The 20,681-nt window shown below is 40.6% G+C and overlaps 1 protein-coding gene across 2 annotated transcripts in view; it reads right to left on the reverse strand.

Annotated features, from left to right (window-relative positions):
* The window catches only part of VPS53 (VPS53, GARP complex subunit), a 136,718-nt gene that overhangs the window by 102,057 nt on the left and 13,980 nt on the right, over window positions 1-20,681 (reverse strand). Inside the window, exons 5-7 of one of the 2 annotated variants that reach the window (XM_018564117.1) lie at window positions 8,324-8,410; window positions 4,901-5,016; window positions 3,237-3,356 (exon numbers count right to left, since the gene is read on the reverse strand). In XM_018564117.1, coding sequence (XP_018419619.1) covers window positions 3,237-3,356; window positions 4,901-5,016; window positions 8,324-8,410 — 323 coding nt within the window. The remainder of the gene's footprint in view (window positions 1-3,236; window positions 3,357-4,900; window positions 5,017-8,323; window positions 8,411-20,681) is intronic. The other variant, XM_018564118.1, reaches the window with a different exon arrangement.

Genomic DNA, 20,681 nt, shown 5'->3' on the forward strand with positions numbered 1-20,681 from the left:
GCACAGCAGAATTAACCAAAGCGCCAAAAGTATCAAAGCCCAACTGAAGCTTAAAGAAAAATCAGATAGCTGCATTTAATCTTTCTGTGCATTGTGAAATGTAAGTTTCCTACTGTATTTAGTACCAATCCAACATTCAAAGAAGAGGAAGCAGGCTATTGAGTCAGAACAATGTATCCTGTGTCAGAGCAGCAGTCCCACATCGTCCCTGCTGAGTGACAGCTGGCACTCTCCAATCAGCAGGGAGCATAAACTGTGCTTTGTGTGGAACCTCAGCTGATTCAGCATGTGGAACTGCTGCTCTGACACAGGGTACACCATTCCAACTGTACAGCCTGCTGCCAGTACCTTGGATTTTGGTGCTATGGAGCAATTTGTCAATGCCCTGTAAACTCAGCTTTAGTTTTGTATGGTCAAAACTAAAGCTGACCATACACGGTTAGATTTTTCCTGCGGGCTAAAAGAGCAGATCGACAGATCTCCAGCTGCTGCTATTGTATTCTGTCAGCAGGCACCCATCTCTGTCAGAATACATAATTAGTGGCTGCAGTCACTGTTTGGTGGAGAATTTTAGGACAAACGTTGAATGAAAATTGACTTGTGTTGAATGAAGTGTTGCCGACACTGTTGTCTGACAGCAGTATTAAACTCTCAAACTGTTTTTCAGTAATGTATCCAGATCAAATAAATTTACATTGCCTAGCGATGTACAGTATGTATTTACACTTTGGTCCAAGCACTTACAGTCATTATGTTTCTTTACAACTGGCTCCAACTCTCTCATCTCAGCTTCCCTGAACTTCATGTCCAGTAAAAGATCATAAGGGACAGCACAGTCTACAGCATCTGTCCATCTACTAGCTTGGATAATGGAGGATGGAGGAGGGAGAAGGAAGAAAGGAGGGCGAAGGAAGGGAGTGGAGAGTGAGTGGCTTGTACTGCTGTAACTGCGCTGGCAAGTCCAGTGCTCAGGGGACCCGCAGATTCTGCAGAAAGCTAAAACTTTTAAACATTAATTAGCATCATCCATTGTAAGTGACTTCATTTGAAATAACTTAATTTTTTTTTACCTAATAACTTTAGAAGTCTTTACAGGACATTAAATATGTAGTTGTGGAGTTTTGACTTCACTTGCTGAATGTTTCAGGGTTAGTGGTTTAGAAAACGAACACTCCTCATAACAATTTTAGATGGCCAGAAATGGAAGCTCCTGCATTTTTTTGAGTATATATTTTCATGAATCTTAAATAGAACAGTCTACATATCAAACACATTTAAATGCTACACAACATGATAACATGCACACCAAGATCACTTATTTAATTTGTTGGCTTTAGAAATGTTAACCTAAGAAATAAATGTAACATGGTATTGTGACAACGATTTTAAATATCATTCATAATGGGGGAATGTTGCGGTTTTGAATTTAAATTGAAACTTAAATGAAAAAGGTTGCATTATCCTCATGACATTAATATCAACATACAGTATATAAAACCTCAAAATTATCATTGGGCTAAATCTAATGGATTGCAGCTAGAATATGAAGTGTTAAATACGTGTGACATTAAATGAGAGTGTATTCATAAACAGGACAATAACCAATTTTTAACTGTGGTCAGTGAGGGAAATGAGAAGCAACAGCCCTAAGGTCTATTTATTCTGGCTTTAACAAGCTGTATTTCCTTATTCTGAACACTGGAGATGTAAGCAATGTGCAGGGTGTGCCTTTCATTTCCGTGCAAATCATGATTCTTATCACAACCAGATGGAGCGGTTATCAAAACATAAACATCAGGATAGAGGCTTCACAAAGACACAACTAAAAATATCAGAGTTAAACAATCCATCATGGTCTCCATTGACATTTGAAACAAGAGATGCCATCTGAATTCCCATCAATCCTCCATTGATCAGTGCCTGCTCTACTAGTGCTGCATCTCCAAATGTTTCCACAGATTACATGGAGACGTGGGCGCATAATGGAAATGTTCTATAAATGGACAATGCAAAAATAACATTGTTCAACCAAAATGAAATCTAATAAGCTATACATTTACCAAAATGAAACGGATGTAAGCTAGAGAACATGCTTGCAAGAAAAGGTTTAATAAAAAATCATTATGTATGCAATTATCCCCATTACAATGGAGGAAGCAGCAATGTACTCAGGACATTTAAAAGTTATCTGATCACTGAAAATTCTTATAGATCCCAGTATAGCTGTGCATGTGTCTTTGCTACAACTGTGCATGCTTACATGATACCCATCTTAAGGTCCCCACACACCTTACGATAATCGCGGGAAATCCCGCGATCGTACGATTATCGTAAGGTGTGTGAAGCCGTGCGACCTCTACTACTGTAAGAACAGTAGAAAGGCATCATGGCACACTCACAAACCAGCATGTAAAACAACTTGTCTCACCACTAAGGACAATGACAGAGCTTTGGATACACGTGGGCACCTTACTGTATAACTGGTAACAAATTGTTGAGTGCGTTTGTCGTTTGTTTTGCTCTACTACTGTAAGGTCGCACGACTTTAAACTTACGGACATGTTTGTGGCATGTTTGTGGATAAAAGCCGTATGGGCCGGTGTGCGCAAGCGCACACTGCCCGTTCGGCATTGCGGTCATCGTAAGCCCGCCCCTCAGGGGGCGTGGCTTGCGATCATCGCAAGTACGATCTGCCTATGCAAGATAGGCAGATCGTACGTTTTTTTAAGTACCTTACAACCATCGCAAGACAAAAGTCTTGCGATGGTTGTAAGGTGTGTGCCCAGCCTTATATTGGAATGATAAGCTATTGACTAAATCTTCCAACATGGCCAGCGGGCTTCAAGAAAACTCTGTGGTTCTACTCACAAGAGGAGTATTAAAAGCCCAACTGAATGTTCGGTTTAAAATAGGTAAATATATTTTAGGTGCATATTTTTCTGCAGAGGTCCTGCATGCCTCTAGCTGACTCAGAGCTAGAGCTCTCTAATAAGCAGGGAGTTTTAGATTTGCTGATTGCAGAACTATAGTTCTAACTCAGCTGTTGGCCTGTTGGACCACTCCAGAATGCCACTGCTTGCACACGGTAATAAAAGGGTCCTTCTCTGCATCATGCTGGCATGGGACAGGCTTTTCTACTCATTCTGGTTTTGCTTTCTAAAGAAACAAAACTGTAAGATTTGAAATACCTTTTGTTTTGGTGCACATTCATTCTATTTAACCAAGTCCTCTCTCACCTTTCTGATAGCTGCCGAATCTGAGGAATACCCATATACTTCTGAAAGTGCTCCAGGACATTCACCACCCCTTGCAGCAGGTTGGCAACTTCCCCATACTGCCTTTTTCTTGTCATTGCTCTGCAGAATTATATAACAGAGATTAATTCTCAAACCTAGGTAACAATGCTGTTAAATCATCAAAAAAAACAAAAAACAAACACTTTAGCAGATTTCGGTTTTCATGAAAAAATTACAAAACGAAACAAAAAAGTCTACAGGAAACTACACTTCTATTTTCTCTATTAACATTGTGCAACAGGGAGAAAAAAAAAGGAAAATGTAAGAAAAAAAAAAAGGTTTTGGCTGGAGTTACACTTTAAATAAAAAAGTACTTCTATGCTCCATTTACTATGAGTTCAGCAATGCTGGTAATATTAGCTTTTCATTGACGTTAACATTCACAAAACAAAAACGATTTACTGGTGCCAAGAACCTGTCCCTTGAAGGTACTCTGGGTTAAAGGTTAATCCTGATGAGACTGGAAAAGGGTCAGGATGCGTCCCATGGAGTATTTCCTGGGATGAAATATAGCTCCATTACACCAGGCAAAGGACCCTATCAAAGTCCGATAGTATGAATTTCCTAGCCTTAAGGAACATAGCAATAACCAAATCAGAAAGACTCCTATCTCTTAGGACCAATGCTGCAAAGAGAGAAAGCATGTTCCAACCTGTATTGCAGACTTCACATCTTCCTTTTGTCAAAGCAAATATAAAAAGTAGTGAGACCAGGAAACAGAATAGGGTTTACATTTGCTTAATGATCTTGGTGAGAGGTCAGGACAGCCATGGTCAAAAAATTTACCTGCAGAAATACATAAGCTACTTACTGTTGAATGTCAAAAGGCACATTGTTTGGTTACATACCCTGTTTCCTCGAAAATAAGACCTACCCTGAAAATAAGACCTAGTACTATTTTTGGGAATTGCTAAAATATAAGACCTACCCTGAAAATAAGACCTAGTACTATTTTTGGGAATTGCTAAAATATAAGACCTACCCCGAAAATAAGACCTAGTTATGACCATTCCCAGGGCCCGTGGTGGCATAAGGGGGAACTTGAAGAGCCGCGGTAGAGAATCGGCCAACGAAGCCAGCGCTAGAGGAAGCGAGGCGGCAGTGGAGGGAGCAGAGCCGCATAAGCCGATGCCTCCTCTATAGCGCCGGCTGCTGTCACAGGCGGGGTGATACCAAATGCACTCCGCCTGTGAGGAATCCATAGTGAAAGCGCGCTTCGCTCATTCTGGCCAGCGATTGGCTAGCAAATTGCTCTTGGAAAGGTACGGCACCCCTGATCACCATATTTTTGTATATGAATAAGTGTGGATTGTACATTAAAAAATAAATAAATAAGACCTACCCTGAAAATAAGACCTAGTGTGTTTTTTTGAGCCAAAAGAAATATAAGACAGTGTCTTATTTTCGGGGAAACACGGTAGTTAGTCAGGTTGAAAAAAGACACCATCGAGTCCAACCTATACCAATGGTAAAATGTGGTAGTTATAGGTTTTTTTTGCTACAAATACTGAAGCCATTGAACTGCATATTTGTATCACCAAGACCTGACCCTTGCTTATTGGTAATAAATTTACTGATGATGTCATGAGAGGTGACAGACTTACTCCAGAGAATCAACTCCTCCAGCCAGCATGTGTAGATGGTTAAGGGTTGTAATTGATGTGGTCAGATGGCGCTTAGCATGGTCTAGCTGTTTAATATCCCGTGTGATTTCTTTCACCTTGATAGAATCATAGAAGGCAGGTTAGTGATGGAATGTTTGAGGCAAAGAATTTGAAAATCAATTTTTGTTTCAATATGTCTAAGCAATCATCAGTTATGGCATACTGTAAAAAAGGTGATAATGCCCTAGGGAAATATACATGCTCTTTAGGGGATGTGACAAGTACCACATTCCAAGCTGTACCTTAACTTTACATAATTGGTTCCATGCATTTAAGCCCCGCTAGATGATTACACTTGCAATAGGAAATACAGTCATGATAGTTCATTTATGAAGTCATTAATGATATTCAAAAACAGATGTTCTTTGCAAAAACAAAATATGACTATTTTTACTGGCCATTCCTTTGGACTTAAGATTTTCATTCTTTTTTACATGTATTTTTATTGGACAGAAGTTGTAGATTCTTTGAGTCAGCGAGTCTAGCAGTACATTTCCTAGGTCCGCTAACCTGCTGCTGCCATCACTGGAAGTCAAACTAAAAAGCACAAGACATGATCTCTTTAAAAGAGAACTATGGGGTAAGTGGTTTTCCCCATAGTTCTCTTAAGGGTCACGGGAGGACATATACTAGCATCCTCCCATGACCCAAAGCTCAGTATATCGTGAGCTACAGCTCGTGATATACTGAGACCGCCACAGCTGGGACGGATCCCGACAATGCTGTCGAGATCCACCCAGCTGTGTGAATGACAGCTGGCTCTGCCTATCTAGATGCAGAGCCAGCTGTATCGACAAGTGAGAGAGGGACGGTATGCGTACGCTCACTTCCCGATCTATTGAGCCGACATGTGACAGTTTCATTGTCACACGTCGGCCCGAAATATGAGGATGAGTGATTTTCACTCACCTCATAGTTCTCCTTTGAATACATTTACCTTTGTTTTCCTAAAAGTGGAACTTCAGCTTAAAAAGGTATAGCACTCATTAGTGCACATGTCTATTAAATAAAACCAATGAATAAATGTTAAAGTGGAACGAAAACATCCTATCATTTACATTCAAAGCCAACACCATCTCAGCCTCTTATTTAGATGCAGTTGCAATGGTACTGTACATGACCAGATAGGACACTAGCCATTTGAGGGTTTGAAAATTCGGTTGACAGACGACATAAAAACACTGGCAACTGTGACAATTGTCGCCAGAGGCATCCCTTGACTTTAGCTGTTTTAGGAAGCATTAAAATAATTGAGTTTAGTTCAGCTTTAAAATGGGTAGTATCCTGTAATTATCGGATATGAATCTTAATAAAACATTTGACAATGTGTGTATCTGCACTGAGAGCCAATCAGCAGGAACTATAAAAACTAGTAAATACGTTATGCAGGCACACTTATAGCAGGGAGTGTCCTGGGACAAGTTTACCTGTGAGTTGATGCTTATTCGCAATTTAAAGAATAAGCACATAAGATATATTGCTTTGACCCTTAGACAGTTTAAGGTTAAGGTCACCTTTTGCAAAAATTAAAGAAATGCATATTTAATCATACAAAAAAAAAATGTTTTTCTTTAATGTTTGCATTCAAGGCTGGAAAACATTGCAGCTGTGATCATATGATCACAGCTGCAAAGCTCAGGCTTCTGCACACATTATCTCCCAGGCAGAGTTCCATACTGAGGTATAGAATTTCAGTTAGGAGAGCTGGGGAAGGATGGCTGGACTTCAAAATGCATTAAAGTCCTCAATGCTGAGAAATACAAGCAGATACTTATCCATCATGCCATACCATCAGGGAGGCGTGTGATTAGCCACAAATTTATTCTGCAGCAGGACAACAACCCAAAACATACAGCCAATGTCATTAAGAACTATTTTTGGTGTAAGGAAGAACAAGGAGTCCTGGAAGTGATCGTTTTTCCCCCTCAGAGCCATGATCTCAACATCATTGAGTCTGTCTGGGATTACATGAAGAGACCAAAGGATTTGAGGCACCCTACATCCACAGAAGATCTGTGGTTAGTTCTCCAAGATGTTTGGAACAACCTACCTGACGAGTTCCTTTGAAAACTGTGTGCAAGCGTACCTAGAAGAATTAATGCTGTTTTGAAGGCAAAGGGTGCTCACGCCGAACATTGAATTGGTTTGGATTTCTCTTCTGTTCATTTACTTTCCATTTTGTTAATTGATAAAAATAAACTATCAACAGTTTTATTTCAGAAAACATTCTTCGTTTCATTTTTTCACAATACTGTATATATTTTTAATTACTGAAAAAACTACTCAACCTTCTACTGTACTATACTACTACTTGTTTTTTTTTTTTTTTTTTAAGCCCGTGGAACGTGCGTCTAAACAAACTTCCCCCTGTGAACAAAAAAAGTGAACCGTGAAATCACAGCACACAAAAAACGTGCACAAGGGTGCAAGGTCCTTCCTAAGAAGGGACCCATTTCCCGACCCCCCGGGGCGCAAGGCTCCTGACAGGGGTTGAGATACTATGGTCCACCAACCCGAAGGCCGGTGGACCTTTCCTTTGGGGACCTGCCGAAACAGGTCCCTCACAGTACTTGGCAGGTGGGCTCTCCCGAAGAGAGACCCACCTCCTGGGTGGGAGGAGACAGAGAACCCCGTAAGAGGCACAGAATCTCCTCCCAGCGTCAGGAATAGGCCCCGAAGAAACCTGCACCATCAGCATCTGTGGGTCAATGCCAAAAAAAAGGCCAATCGTGTCGTGCATAGAGTGCTTAAATAATAAAGTGCCAGTGCACCACGCTGACAGGCCCTAGGGGCCGGGTGCAAAAAAATTGCCCCGGACTAGCCATAAGGCCTGTCCAAGAGGCGTTGTGCAGAAAAAATGCAATGTGGTGTGTGACCAAGTGCATCAGTGAGTCAGTGAGGGTAGGACCCTAACCCCTGTGACTTCCTGAGCACCCCTGGGACGCCACCCCCAGGGGGCACAACACCACGGGCTTCTGCCGCCCCCAGCCCTCCAGCCTCGATCAAGTTTCGGATCTGCCCATTATCAGGAGTCTAGAGCACCTTACAGAGGCTCGACACCAAGCGCACCCATTAACGAAGAGTCGTTAACCCGGGGTCCGCAGCCTCCTCCAGTACTCAGACAATTACACAGGCAATTGGCTACCTGTGCATCTTTGACTGATAAGAACAGATACTACACTTGATCTTAGCCAAAAGGCCGAGAAGCGATATAGTACTAGCGACTATACTACTACTTGTACTAATGTTGAACAAAAAAATAACCTATTGAACAAGACAGTCACTTTACAGTGATACATAGACATATCAGAACAAGAACACTATTTGCCTTGGAGGCCACAGTGCGATCCTAAGTTTAATTACCATTTGTTCAGACTTCTCAGCTTTGTCTTTGATGTCTTTGATCTTGCCAAAGAGCTGCTGTATGGCTTTCTGAGCCTCTTCCAAAGCCTGGGAGAAGGAAAGAACAGGGAAGACCAGCAATCCATCAATGCAATGTAAAGATGACAGTATTTATTATTCAACATGCAAATTCTGAGCAATGCATTGGCTCTAACCTGAATACACTTAAATCATGTTACTTGTAGCAATGTAAATAAATGCCGTGTGTATATAACATTTCTCATAAACACTGCAGATATACAATATTGTTCTATTCTAAACACTTTAATCTACAGTGTATAATAATAAACAATTTTAAAAAGCAGTACAGTGTGTCTTGCCAAATAATTTCCTTGATTCTGTTAAAAACCATCTACATAAATACGTGCAATTTTGGCTTCTCATGTTCAAACAAACAGAATAATCTTTCAAAGGATGAGCACTTTGTATTTCAATTAGGAAATTGTATGTCTATATGTTCTGTTAAACATACAGTTAACACTTTCTATAAAAACCATAGCTGTATAATGTTTTACAGGGGATTAAAGACTTACAAGTGAGCTGCGGCAATAAAAGGTTAGGACCACACTACAAAGAGAGGCCTTGACAAGGCTGTGCGGCTTCCACATATTTTGCAAAAATTGTGCAACTAAAACCGGTGTTTTTAACGCATACTATTAGACAGTGTCATTTATTTTGTTGCAGGCTAGTGGGTAAGTGTGCTGGGAAACTTATGTGTTTTGTATTGTTGTAAGCCCTTCCATGTGCACCTTGCTATCAAGGCTAGTTATAAATTGTGTGGTTGCCATTTATTTTTAGCTTGGCAATAAAAAAAAAGTTAGCCTAATAATGAACAGAAAAGACCAACATTAAAAAAGAATTTTACCCATATACCTTTAAAAGAAAACCAAACACACAGCTTTACAAATGTTTAGTAATGACAATCTACTTCTAGATAATTGCAGGCTTTCTATTTTTTGCATGCCTTATTTGACTCGGCCCTCACATTCTTCTGACAGTAGCCATTTTTACTAAGGGCAGATTAATTCCTCTCCCTTTACTTCCTGGAACTCTGGCACATGTGACTAGGACATGTGACAATGCACAGCATCTAAGGGGAGGAAAATGCAGATCCCATGAGATTACAGATGAGTTTTTCCAGCAATGTTCTGCTGATGTAACATTCCCAGGATACAGTGGTTGGGCACGATTACATCATTTGTGCCAAAGTGGACCAGAAGGTGGGAAAAAATAAATTGTGAGTAAAATAAAAATGTTTGTTTAGATAATGAATGTGAGATGATTTCAGATCAGAATGCAGAGGTGTATGCCGATGTGATTTTTAGTAAAAGGGGGGGTAAAGGTGCACTTTAACATTGTCTCTTGTAATTCTGACCTCTAAACATTTACAGAAACTATTGTTTAAAGCTGAATACCATACCGATATATAAAAGACAAAATACGGTATATTAATTATATTAGGTACTCCTGTTACATATACAGTACCTCTTCATTTGCACCTGGCTCTATAAAAAGACATACTATAGTATGCACAAGAGAAGATTGGATTCCACACTTCTCACTGCAGGTTTACAAACCTGATACTCCATTCCTGCTGGCTCGAAGACCAGCGCCCCCAGCCTCTTCCCCACTGCACTCGAGTGGTCTGAGACCCACAGCCGTCATCAAGTCTATTGCAGGGTCCATAGCCCTGGCATTATATGTGAGGACGCCAAGGAACATTCTACAGCTAGAGCAGAGGGGAGGTAGGTGAGTGCCAACCATCAATGCTTGAACCCCCCCAGACAAAAACGAGCAACTAACTGTGGTTCCTTCTGCAGGGTTCTGTATCCCGTAGTAACATAGGGGCTAGTAGAGCAAACCCAGAATGCAGTGGGGGGATGCCAAACACACCCAAAAGTATCAAATGCAGAAAATGAAAAAAGGTTCTTAAACCGAGAAGAGTAAAGCAGTCTAGGGATGCACCGATATATCGGCGCCGAAAACATATCGGCCGAAAATGGCACTTTTGGCATAATGCCGAAAGAGCCATGTTTCGGCTGATACATCGGCGCATCCCTGGTTTCTTTTCTCCTCGCTGGGCGCTGTTCCAGCGTGGAGAAAAGAAAGTGACAGCCGGCCGAGCGCTGCAGGATGAGAGCGCTGTAAGCGGCCGGCGTCTCTCCTCCCACACCGCTCTGCCGCCCATCACAGTCCGGCAGAGCGGTGTGGGGGCAGAGACAGCGCTGTCAAAGGAGGCTGGGCTTTCCTCTCTACACCGCTCGATCAGCCTCCTGTGACAGCGTGTCAGAGAGAAAAGCAAGGTACACACACTCAGTGATCGCTGAGTGTGTGTACATAATTGAGAATATGGTATGTTAACTATATCCTCAATTATGAATGAATGGGAGTGATCTACATCACCCCCATTCATTCATAATTGTAGTTATAGTAAACAAACAAATGTTCTCATGTTATCAATGAACAGGAACATTCAGAGGATTCCTGTTCATTGATAACAGGGGACACAGAAAAAGAGATTGAGGACTCTGTGTTCTCAATCTCTTTTTTTATTTTAAAAGGGAAATATCAGGGGGCTGTTTAGACCCCTAATATTTCCCCGAAGCCCCTAAAAGTAAAGTAAAAAATATTTAATAAAAAATGAATAAAAATGAATATTAAAAAATTAAAAAGTTTATAAAAAATAAAGTAGTTTTAAAAATTGAAAAAATAAAAAACATTTTCGGTATCGGTTTCAGCCTGACATTTTTTTTTTATTTCGGTTTCGTTTCGGTTTTAAAATTTCCATTTCGGTGCACCTCTAAAGCAGTCCATATACTCTATGACTTTAGGCTAATCCTTGATGGACCAGCCAAAATTAATTTAGTTGGTGTCCCTGTCGGAACCCTTCTGTCCAGCATCCTTTGATAAGAAAATTAAATAGCCGGTCAGAAGGTTTTATGGCAAACAATGTTGGCAGCACACCTGCCACTGTCAGAATACAATAGCCCAGCGGGAGAATCATCCATCTGCAGTGTTTAGCGTTGATAGAGGAGTCTGTTATATTTTTTTCTTTCAACCTGCAGGCTGAATGAAAAAAAAATCTAACACTGTATGGCCAGCTTTAGGCCGAGTGGTTAGTGGGACAAGGAGGACTGTGTTTCAACCTAATCAATAGCGACAAACAAGAATCCTGTACAATCCTTCCCAAGTCAAACAGATCATAATGGGCAGATGTCTCACCAGGAACATCGGATGGTGTGTTTCCAATGGTCAAAAAAGTGTCCATCACCCATTGGTGAATGCCATTAGGCCCTGTATGTGCACAACAAAAACTAAATTGAAAGCTACCAAAAACAGACTTGTTTCAAAATTTAACACAGGGCTACATTAACAAACCTGCTGGGAATGATAAAGAATATTAGAAGGGATTATATAGTTACCTTTCCTGGAGCAAATGCTGCTCCAAGCTCCCTCCAGTGCTAATCATATGACCAAATTCCTAAGTCTTTAGCCACATGATCTCTCAAGATGGAGCCTGGAGCAGGAAAAGCAACAATTTCAGGCTTACTTTTATGACAGCCAGGCAACATAAGCAATTCAAGAAGGAGGTCAGCAACGACAAGCCTCATATTTCTTTGAGAGTATTACTTTAAACAAAATAAAAGGCATGCTACAGTATATTAGAACTAGCTATGGAGATATATATAGTTTTGTCTAAAATCATTCTATTTTAGGGTGTAGACCTTAAAATTAAATAGCTCTGAGAGCTAATGCACGCGTGTCACAACATGCGATCATACAATTTCACATTATAAACAGTATACTGCGTCCATTTGAGGAAAGACTATTGCCCAGTCTAAGCCAATTAACAGCCCCATACATCTCTTTAGCACATAACTCCAAGCAAGACCTTGCCCAAACCTGTTTCATTAACTTGCAGGCTCATGTAATACAGGAAAGCTTTCAATAATAAGACTAGTCAGCTATTTTCTGCCAGCAAGGCAGATAGTTCTTTGCACTGGATTATTCTGGCAGATACTGGTGCAAATGTCAGCACAGGAGCATATTAAATTACCCATTTGTTTTCTATAGATTTCTTGGAGCATTTGCCAGTTGAATTATACAGACTGTACAGCTAAGCCATCTAGAAAGACTGCAGGGATCAGTGGACCCACTAAGAGACATCTGTTTTTTTCTTTTGTACTCCCATCTTTATCCCTCATGACAAGTGTCCTTTCTGAAAAGCTATATATCATAATCCTCCTACAGCAGTAATGGAAATGTATAGTTGTTTCAATGATTTTGTTGATGCTGTACTGTAGATACTAAACATGTAACAGATCAGCTTCAAGCAAATAATCTTTAAGCAGAACTAAAATGATATTTTGAAGAATTGTTAGCAGGTACAGATTGATACCAGAAAAGACCCTGTATGTAAGATGATTTTTGATGAAACTTTACACTGGCTGAGGTGCATGTGCAGTCCAATGTACGATGCTGGAAATAAGAGCCAGGTACCGGGATGATTTTACTCCCATGTGCATGCACAGGAGTTAAGTCATCTGCTGGATACTGTGGACTCAGTAGTTGGCATAGGAAGTGATGTAGCAACGAGGGGAAGCACAGATCCTGCTTCACAGAAGGATGACATACAAGGATTGCCATAATGCTGTGCCTGTATGGTGTACACACTTTTAAATTGTGGAATGAACTTTAGGGGCATGCAGCAGACACCACTCTGCCTTAAAGTGACCCTGTTCCCATCATACAAAGAGTAAATAAGAGGCAACCTGTAAATAAGCTGTCCAGCTGGCAGTGAGAAAATCTTAGCTTTCTGCTAGAGCTTTAGCACTGCAGCTACTTTTTGGTGTGTTGGATAGCACGTCCTCTGCTGCATGGTTAGACCGGTTGCCTACAGCATCACAACAGGTCACAGAAGTAACATACTAGCTGGGAAGTGTTAGTCAACAGTGGCACCTGTAGCTCTGCAGAACAGCAAAGACTGGAGTATCCACCCACCAGAAAGGTAAGTATTATACATCTTTTACAGGGTGCTTCTGTTCAGTTTTCTTTTTTCTATCCTAGTGACAGGGTTTCTGTAATGATGACCACAAACGAGGAAAAGTTGTTCAATTATATCAAACACCACAACAAAAATGAAACATTTTCCAGCTGGTCCTCTTAATTTAAAGAAAAACTCTATTTTATTAACCCTTGCAGTGAGGCTAGCCCAGCAATGCAAGGGTTAAGTGCTTGTTTGTGTCTAAGCGCTAAAATAACAAAAATATACTCACCCGACGCTCCGAGCCACCCAGCTGTTACAGCACTCCCTCCAGCCTGTCTTCCCTTCCCTGCTGCATTGGAATCCTTAGCAACCTCACGTCTATACGCTGTGTACAGAAGTGATCATTTAGGGGGCATTAGACCACTGCAGAGGAAGAGGAGAGACGTTGGAAGGACCGGTCTAAGAACAAGCCGGGTCAGAGCTTTGAGCAAGTATATCTTTGTTTTCTTTTTAATTTAGACACAAACGAGCAGTTAACCCTTGCACTGCGGGGGTAGCCCCACTGCAAGAGTTAATAGAAACCTATACTATACTATTTACATTCTGTTTCACGGAGCAAGAAAAGGCCCCATACACTAGGGGTACTTACTGATTTATTTACTAACGTTAAGAATTTTCCATTCAAAAAATTATTTCCTGTTTATTTCATCTGCACATGACTGGGTACCCAATGTGAGCACAGCTATAATTTATTTATACTGTGATTTTACTAGCAAATGATTTTAGCCACAGAAATGCATATATATATATATATATACTGTATATCAAATTAAGTTACCTTTTGTCCAACCGATATATAATTTTACCAAAATGATGGTTCTATGCAATAACTTTAACAATTTTCAAGCATGCTGTTTCACAGTATTCAATAAAGAGATCTTGCTTTGGGTATTTAAACAGTCCCATGGAATGCTGACAGCTGTTGCCATCTGGCATTGGCATTTAACAGCTTTACAAGGTTAAGGACCTCCTTGAAAGTGAGGCTTAGACAATTCGGAACTACAGCTCCTTTGAAGAGTTTTTCAGCTTGCAGCCTCCTGCCGACTGTGTAAAAAGACAGACTGTGCAGATTCCACATTTTCCACATTTAAAAGGTGGCATTTCAGTCATCATATGAATAACCTTTCATTATGAAATAGCATTGTAATCCAAAACAAAAACAATTTCCAACGTGCAGGAAGACAGAACCCACCTTGGCCAATTAGATAAGGGTTACTAAACCAGTTTTAATTGAGCAAAATAACTAAAATCCTTTTTCTGTGCCTATACCTGTCAAATGTTATGCAAGTATGTATAAGTAATGACCCACCAGGGCAATTCAGTGGGAGACCACCACAGTTGCTGTAAAATTCCCTCTAGAACTGTTGAAAACAGGCTAATCTCTAGAGACTTGTTGATTTGTTTCATGGATGTTTTACAAGGGAACGTTTTAAACTAGAAGCTTAACGTCTCAACTGAGATAAATAGAAGCACTCCCTCATACAAATTCTAGAGAGCAGCATATACAATTAAAGTAATGGGGGGAATTTACTAAAAACTAGAGCAGACAGAATATGGAGTAGCTGTGCATAATAACCAATCAGCTTCTCTCTTTCGATTAGTTCATTTAAACTTTGAAAATGAACATTAGAAGCTGACTGGTTGCCATGCACAGCTGTTCTACAATCTGTCAGCTCCAGTCTTAGTAAACCCCCTTCTATGTATAGCAAAAAAATTTTTGATACAGTAGGGAAGGATTAGAAGCCCTGTCAAATTGTTATTGTTGTCTGTGTCTCCGCTAGGTAGATGCATCCGCTCTATTTGTCCTGATGACCATTATCACTGAGATCAAGAAGTCTAGACTAGGAAAGAGAGGTGTGGGGACATCTTCCAATGGTGACATCTGCTTCGGTTACAAATGTCTAGGTATTCCCCTCACTTTGTAAAGATTTCCTCTTACTTCCGGTTATGTCTCCAAGACAGGAAGTGTGTGGGGGGGGAACTGAGGGATTTTACTCTATAGTTTGTAAGATACATATACTTGAACAAACTGCCAAATAAACTAACATAGCAAGGAGTATAGTGGGGTCTCAACAAAATACAATCGGGCTTGTACAGTGAATTCTGAATCATTGCTATCACCTGCAGAACAATGCCCCTTGCACGGTTTATTAAATAAACTAGACCATGGCATTAATAAAGGTATTTGTTTAAGGCAAATGTGAAGCAGAACAGAGGGCCCATTACAGATGCTGGTTAGAAAAAGTATTTGGGAGTTGGAAAACGGGGGTAAAGGAAGATAATTACTGAAAAAGTTAATTTTCTGACACAGAAAGTCACACCTCTCTAATCTAATTTACGGAGATGTTTTGCATACCCGTATGATGTTAAAAGAAAGATCCTGAAACACTAGGCCAACTGTATTGTGTTCAGCTAGAAGCCAAGAAATGCAAACAGCTGAAGTTAGAGGTTAAAAAAAAAGGAACTAATTTCACTTTAAATGGATGCTAGTGCTACTGCAGAAATGGTGAAAGTGGAACAGCAAACACTGGAGCAATACATAAGATGTGGGAAAAAAGAAATGTCTATGCTCTATGCATTAACTGTCCATACATTAACTGGGGAAGATGAGGAAAAGAAGATGGCCAAGTGATCACATCACTGTCCAGAAGACACTGAAAAAAAAGTTAAGAATATCAAATGCATATCATACACACTGGGATAGTCTCCGGGTGGAGAGGGGATCACAGAGCCCAGAGTTTGGAGTTAAAGCCACCCATTTATTTTGAATGGGCTGGCAGTGCATTTTAACATGCAGACATAGACATGACCTAGTTTTAAATGATGTGCCCCACAAAGGACAGCATGTTTCAGAAAAGTTGCATTGCATTTTTGAAAGACTCCATTTGAACTGACTTGTACTGCAAAATCCAACATGCAAAGCTTTTTTCTAAAGTACATTAATACCTTTCTCATGTCCGTAGAATCTGCCAGTGAAGAGGAATGCATCAAAATGTATTAAAGCCCAAGCCTTAGAATAAGGAATATAGAAAAATAATCTGATATTACACAAGTCTAGCCGAAGAGTAGGCACCACAAGATTCCCATGTGGTTTCCTTTATTAACCAAAATGAGCCTCTTCTGTGCTCCACTGGTATGCGACTTTTCCTAGCTTCATGGCCCAGCCTCAATGGCCAGCAAGGGCACTCTCACTGAGCAGTTGGTGTACCATAAACATGATGTCGGGAAAGTTGTATCCCAGAAACAGACTGGGGCACAGAAGAGGTTTTTTTTCTGGCTAATAACGTTAATAGCACACATCTTGTGTTGTCTACTCATATGCAGGACTTTTAAAAGGAATCACAGGTTCACTTTAAATTCTACACGGTTGTCCTTACTTCCACTACCCTGGACAGGCTTAACTAGGACTTTAGTAGATAGTAAAGTGGCCAATCCAAAAGATTGATGCTTTCTTCACCCTTGCAAAGTGAAAAAGAACTGGTATAGGTAAAGCCTATACTACGGATAAAAGAATGTGGCAGTATATTTTCTGTTGTCTGTGGATATTTTAGTGTACTGCTTCAGGGAGGCAAGCAAAACTTTAGCAAGATATAAATAAAACAAAGTACGTAGTAACAAAAAATTAGGGACATAAATAATAATTAAAAAGGGAAAATAAAATTTAAAAAAAGTGTAGAAAACACAATGCTCTGCAAGCAATTTTAAGGTCTACCTTAGACCTCTTTATAATTGAGGCATGTTTATTTTTAAATACAGAATGAGTGTTGCAACCAGTCAGCTGGGGGAAAGTATATATAAATATATCCTCTGAATTCATGGTGCTGACAGAGAAAAATAACCAAACCTGTAGAATTAGGCTCCTTGAAGACAGGTTTCAGGATTTTGGCTGCAGATGTAAGTATGCATTACCATGAAAAAAAAAACCCCAGAATAAAATGTAGTGATTGAATGCAAAATAAACATGAACATTATCTGAATAAAATGGCGAGTCTGCTTCCTAGGTTCTAATAAGGCTGGAAAAAGTTTTATATTGCTCAACTAGAATTCATGCCAGTATTTCACTTGTAATATGACCATTCCACCGCTCTACAGTCACACATGAGAAATTAGCAGGGAAATACAGTCTTGAGCAGTTTAAACAAACATGGCTTTAAGAACCATTTTTCATTGCAGCTTATATAGTTACACTTTGACACAGATGAATGTGAAACGATGTAGCTGCACTATTGTAGAATGTTTAACTCTACATTACAAACACAGCAATAAAACATACAAAAACAACAAAAAATATAATATATGTGAAAAATAGTAAATTGACAGTAATTGTTAAAGAACGCCGGCGAGAAAACATTCTTAACCCATGCAGTGGGGCTACCCTTGCACTGAGAGGGTTAGGCGGTCATTTGTATCTAGGTTAAAAAAAAGTTACACTCACCCAATCCTCGAAACCAGCCGGCTCTTAGGCCAGTCCCTGGAGCAGCAGCGGTCTAAGGTCCTGTGAGTCATCACGTTCTATACATTGTGTATAGGATGTGAGGATGCCAAGGGACATACCAAACAGCTGCAGCGGAGGAAGAGACAGGCTGGAGGAAGCGCCGTCACAGGCGACTGGATCAGAGGATCAGGTGAGTATAACTGTTATTTTTGAACCTAGACAAAATCGAGCAGTTAACACTTGCAGTGCGGGGGGTAGCCCCACTGTAAGGGTTAAGAAATTGTTTCCCAGGAGTTCTGCTTTAACAATGATCTAAAACATACACAGCAGGTTTACAAAAAAAAAAAACCAAAGTAAACTGTTTGCATTAACCAAGGGGAACTAACAGCTGCTAACAAATGGCACCAGCACCACTATGGACAGCAAAGACACCAGCCTTTTCTCCAGTTTTTGCCACCATCATAACTGTGCTCATTGGTCAGTACAACTTGATTGGTACATTTTCAGTATCCAGTGCTGAGCCAATAGTCAAGCAGTAGTGACACCTTTTAGCATAACAAAGAGCTCAATGGCAAGGGGTGTCAGAGGGTCCAGAGTAGTTAAACAGGTCACATTTTTTTAGAAAATTGAACAAAAAGACATTGTACCTACACAGGGCGCAAAATCTTTAGAGCCCTCCGGCTAACTCCGTAGCAGCTGGCAGTGTCACCTGTGATAGGTGTCATTGATCTTAACTTGATGTATGTTATCAAGGACCAGCAGCAGGAGAGCTGTCAGCATAGTCAGTACACTACTAGGAAGCATTGCTGGGAGCTGAACGTTAGCACCAATATTAATAAGTATAATTATATTTTATATTAAAAGGATTAGTGGTCACCCACTCACTGTTCAACCCTAATACAAACTTCTTTAAACTCTAGCTTCATTAAACATGAGAACTTGTAGAACTACAAATCTCAGTCCTCCTATAAGGTTTTAACAGAGGTGAAACTCTGCTATTTGTGGCATCATTAGGCATAATGGGTTAATTTCAGGTCTGTAGCAAAAGTTCAGGAGGGCAAAAAAATTACACAGCTAAGATAAATAAGCAAATGCTTCTTAGGGGGAATCTGTGACTAGATGATCCGGAACTCTGACTTCAACTTTCTATACTGGAAACCCTTACACTATAGTTTTCCTAATCAACCACCCTAATGGGACCCCCTCTTACCCAGGCCCCAGAGCAGATGGGGATGAGTGGCTATTATGCATGCAGCGGCATGTGTGGCCATGGTTACGCCTCTGACACACCAGCAGGAAAAAGATCATTAGCGACAATAATCTACTTTTTTGATTATTTAAAGCTATTAAAATTGGTGTGTTGCCCTCAGGCCTGCTTCCTTCAGTCTGAAAAACTCTATGCCAAACTGAAAGAAGCATGGCTGGCTGTGTACTTTAAAGGCTTTTCTCTGACCAACATCGTAGCCTGAATAAAGAGAGAAGACACTGCTTGACTCGCTTGGCTGCCTGTTTAGTGTTCAAAATTGTGCCAACCTGACTAACCTGGGGAAGGGGGGTGAGGAGGTTAAAATTGGCGTTACATAACTTTTCTGATCATTGATTATATGCTTATGCAGTACACGTCCTGCACTACACAATAATGGGTGCAAGGTCTATAACATGACATTGCTTAAATGTTGAAATAATTAGGCGTTTACTAGTGAAGATTATCTACCAATAATCTATTGCAAATCTATGCACAGAAAACTAAAGAGTTATCTGAAACAACTAAATATTTAGGTAAATGTCAGTGTGAAGTAAACATGCCCTGTTGCACAAGAGTTTACTTCTAAAAATACACAACTATTCTACAGCACAGTCAAGAAGGAACTATCCAATCACTAGGAATTTTAAGCTATGTTTTATGGGGGGGAAACACATCTGCCCAACTTATTAACTTCACAATGTTTTCTCCAGCTAGGGAAGTACACATCTTCAGGAAGCAGCTGCAGAAAGTGCCAAGCACAGTCTCAGTTTTACTACATTATTATTTGAATAGTATGTTAAAATCTATCAATGCAATGATTAAGTTAGAAAAATGAATGAAATTTTGTTTTGCCTTTTTTTTAAAGTCTGTGGTGCGTGCATCGAAGACAGTCTTCGCCCCTATGAACAATAAGAGTGAATCGTGAAATCACAAACACACAAAAAAGTGCACGAGGGTGCTTTTGGGCCTCCTCCGAAGAGGAAGGGCCTTGAAATCCATGAACCTCCCGGGGGCGCAAGGCCTAAGCCAGGTGGACAGACCCTTAGGGACCTACTAAAGCCGGTCCACAAAGTACTAGGTGGGTGCTCTCCCAGAGAGAGACCCCTGAATGGGGGGAGGTAAAGAAAGCCAATAGAGGCCACACAACCTCCACCCCTAACATCAGGGTGGGCCCCGAAGGTACCCATACCCTCCGTCTTCTGTGGGGTCAAAGTGGTTGTGCATAAAAATAAGTGCTCAAAATAAATAAGTGCCAGTGCTAAGACATGGTAGGTCTTCCAGCCTAGATAAAAAAAATTGCTCCGACTAGCCAAAAAACCTGCCCAAAAAGCGTAGTGCAGAAAAAGCTTGAAGTGCAGTGACCTAGTGATGGTGAATCACAGTGGGGTCCAAAACCCATAGTGATTTTCTGGCACCCCTGGGATGCCACCCCTAGGGGGCACAGCACCGCGAGCCTCTGCGGTTCCAACTATCCGGCCAGACAAGAGCAGCCCCATTCCCATCAGAAGGCATTACCAAAAGAAAGGTCCCTACCTACAACTGGGGACAAGCCTGGTGTACCAGGCCAGAATCAACCCAGGAGGAGAGCCAT

The sequence above is a fragment of the Nanorana parkeri genome, unplaced genomic scaffold (assembly GCF_000935625.1).
Source record: "Nanorana parkeri isolate BGI_ZX_2015 unplaced genomic scaffold, ASM93562v1 scaffold726, whole genome shotgun sequence".
Taxonomy (NCBI): Eukaryota; Metazoa; Chordata; class Amphibia; order Anura; family Dicroglossidae; genus Nanorana; species Nanorana parkeri.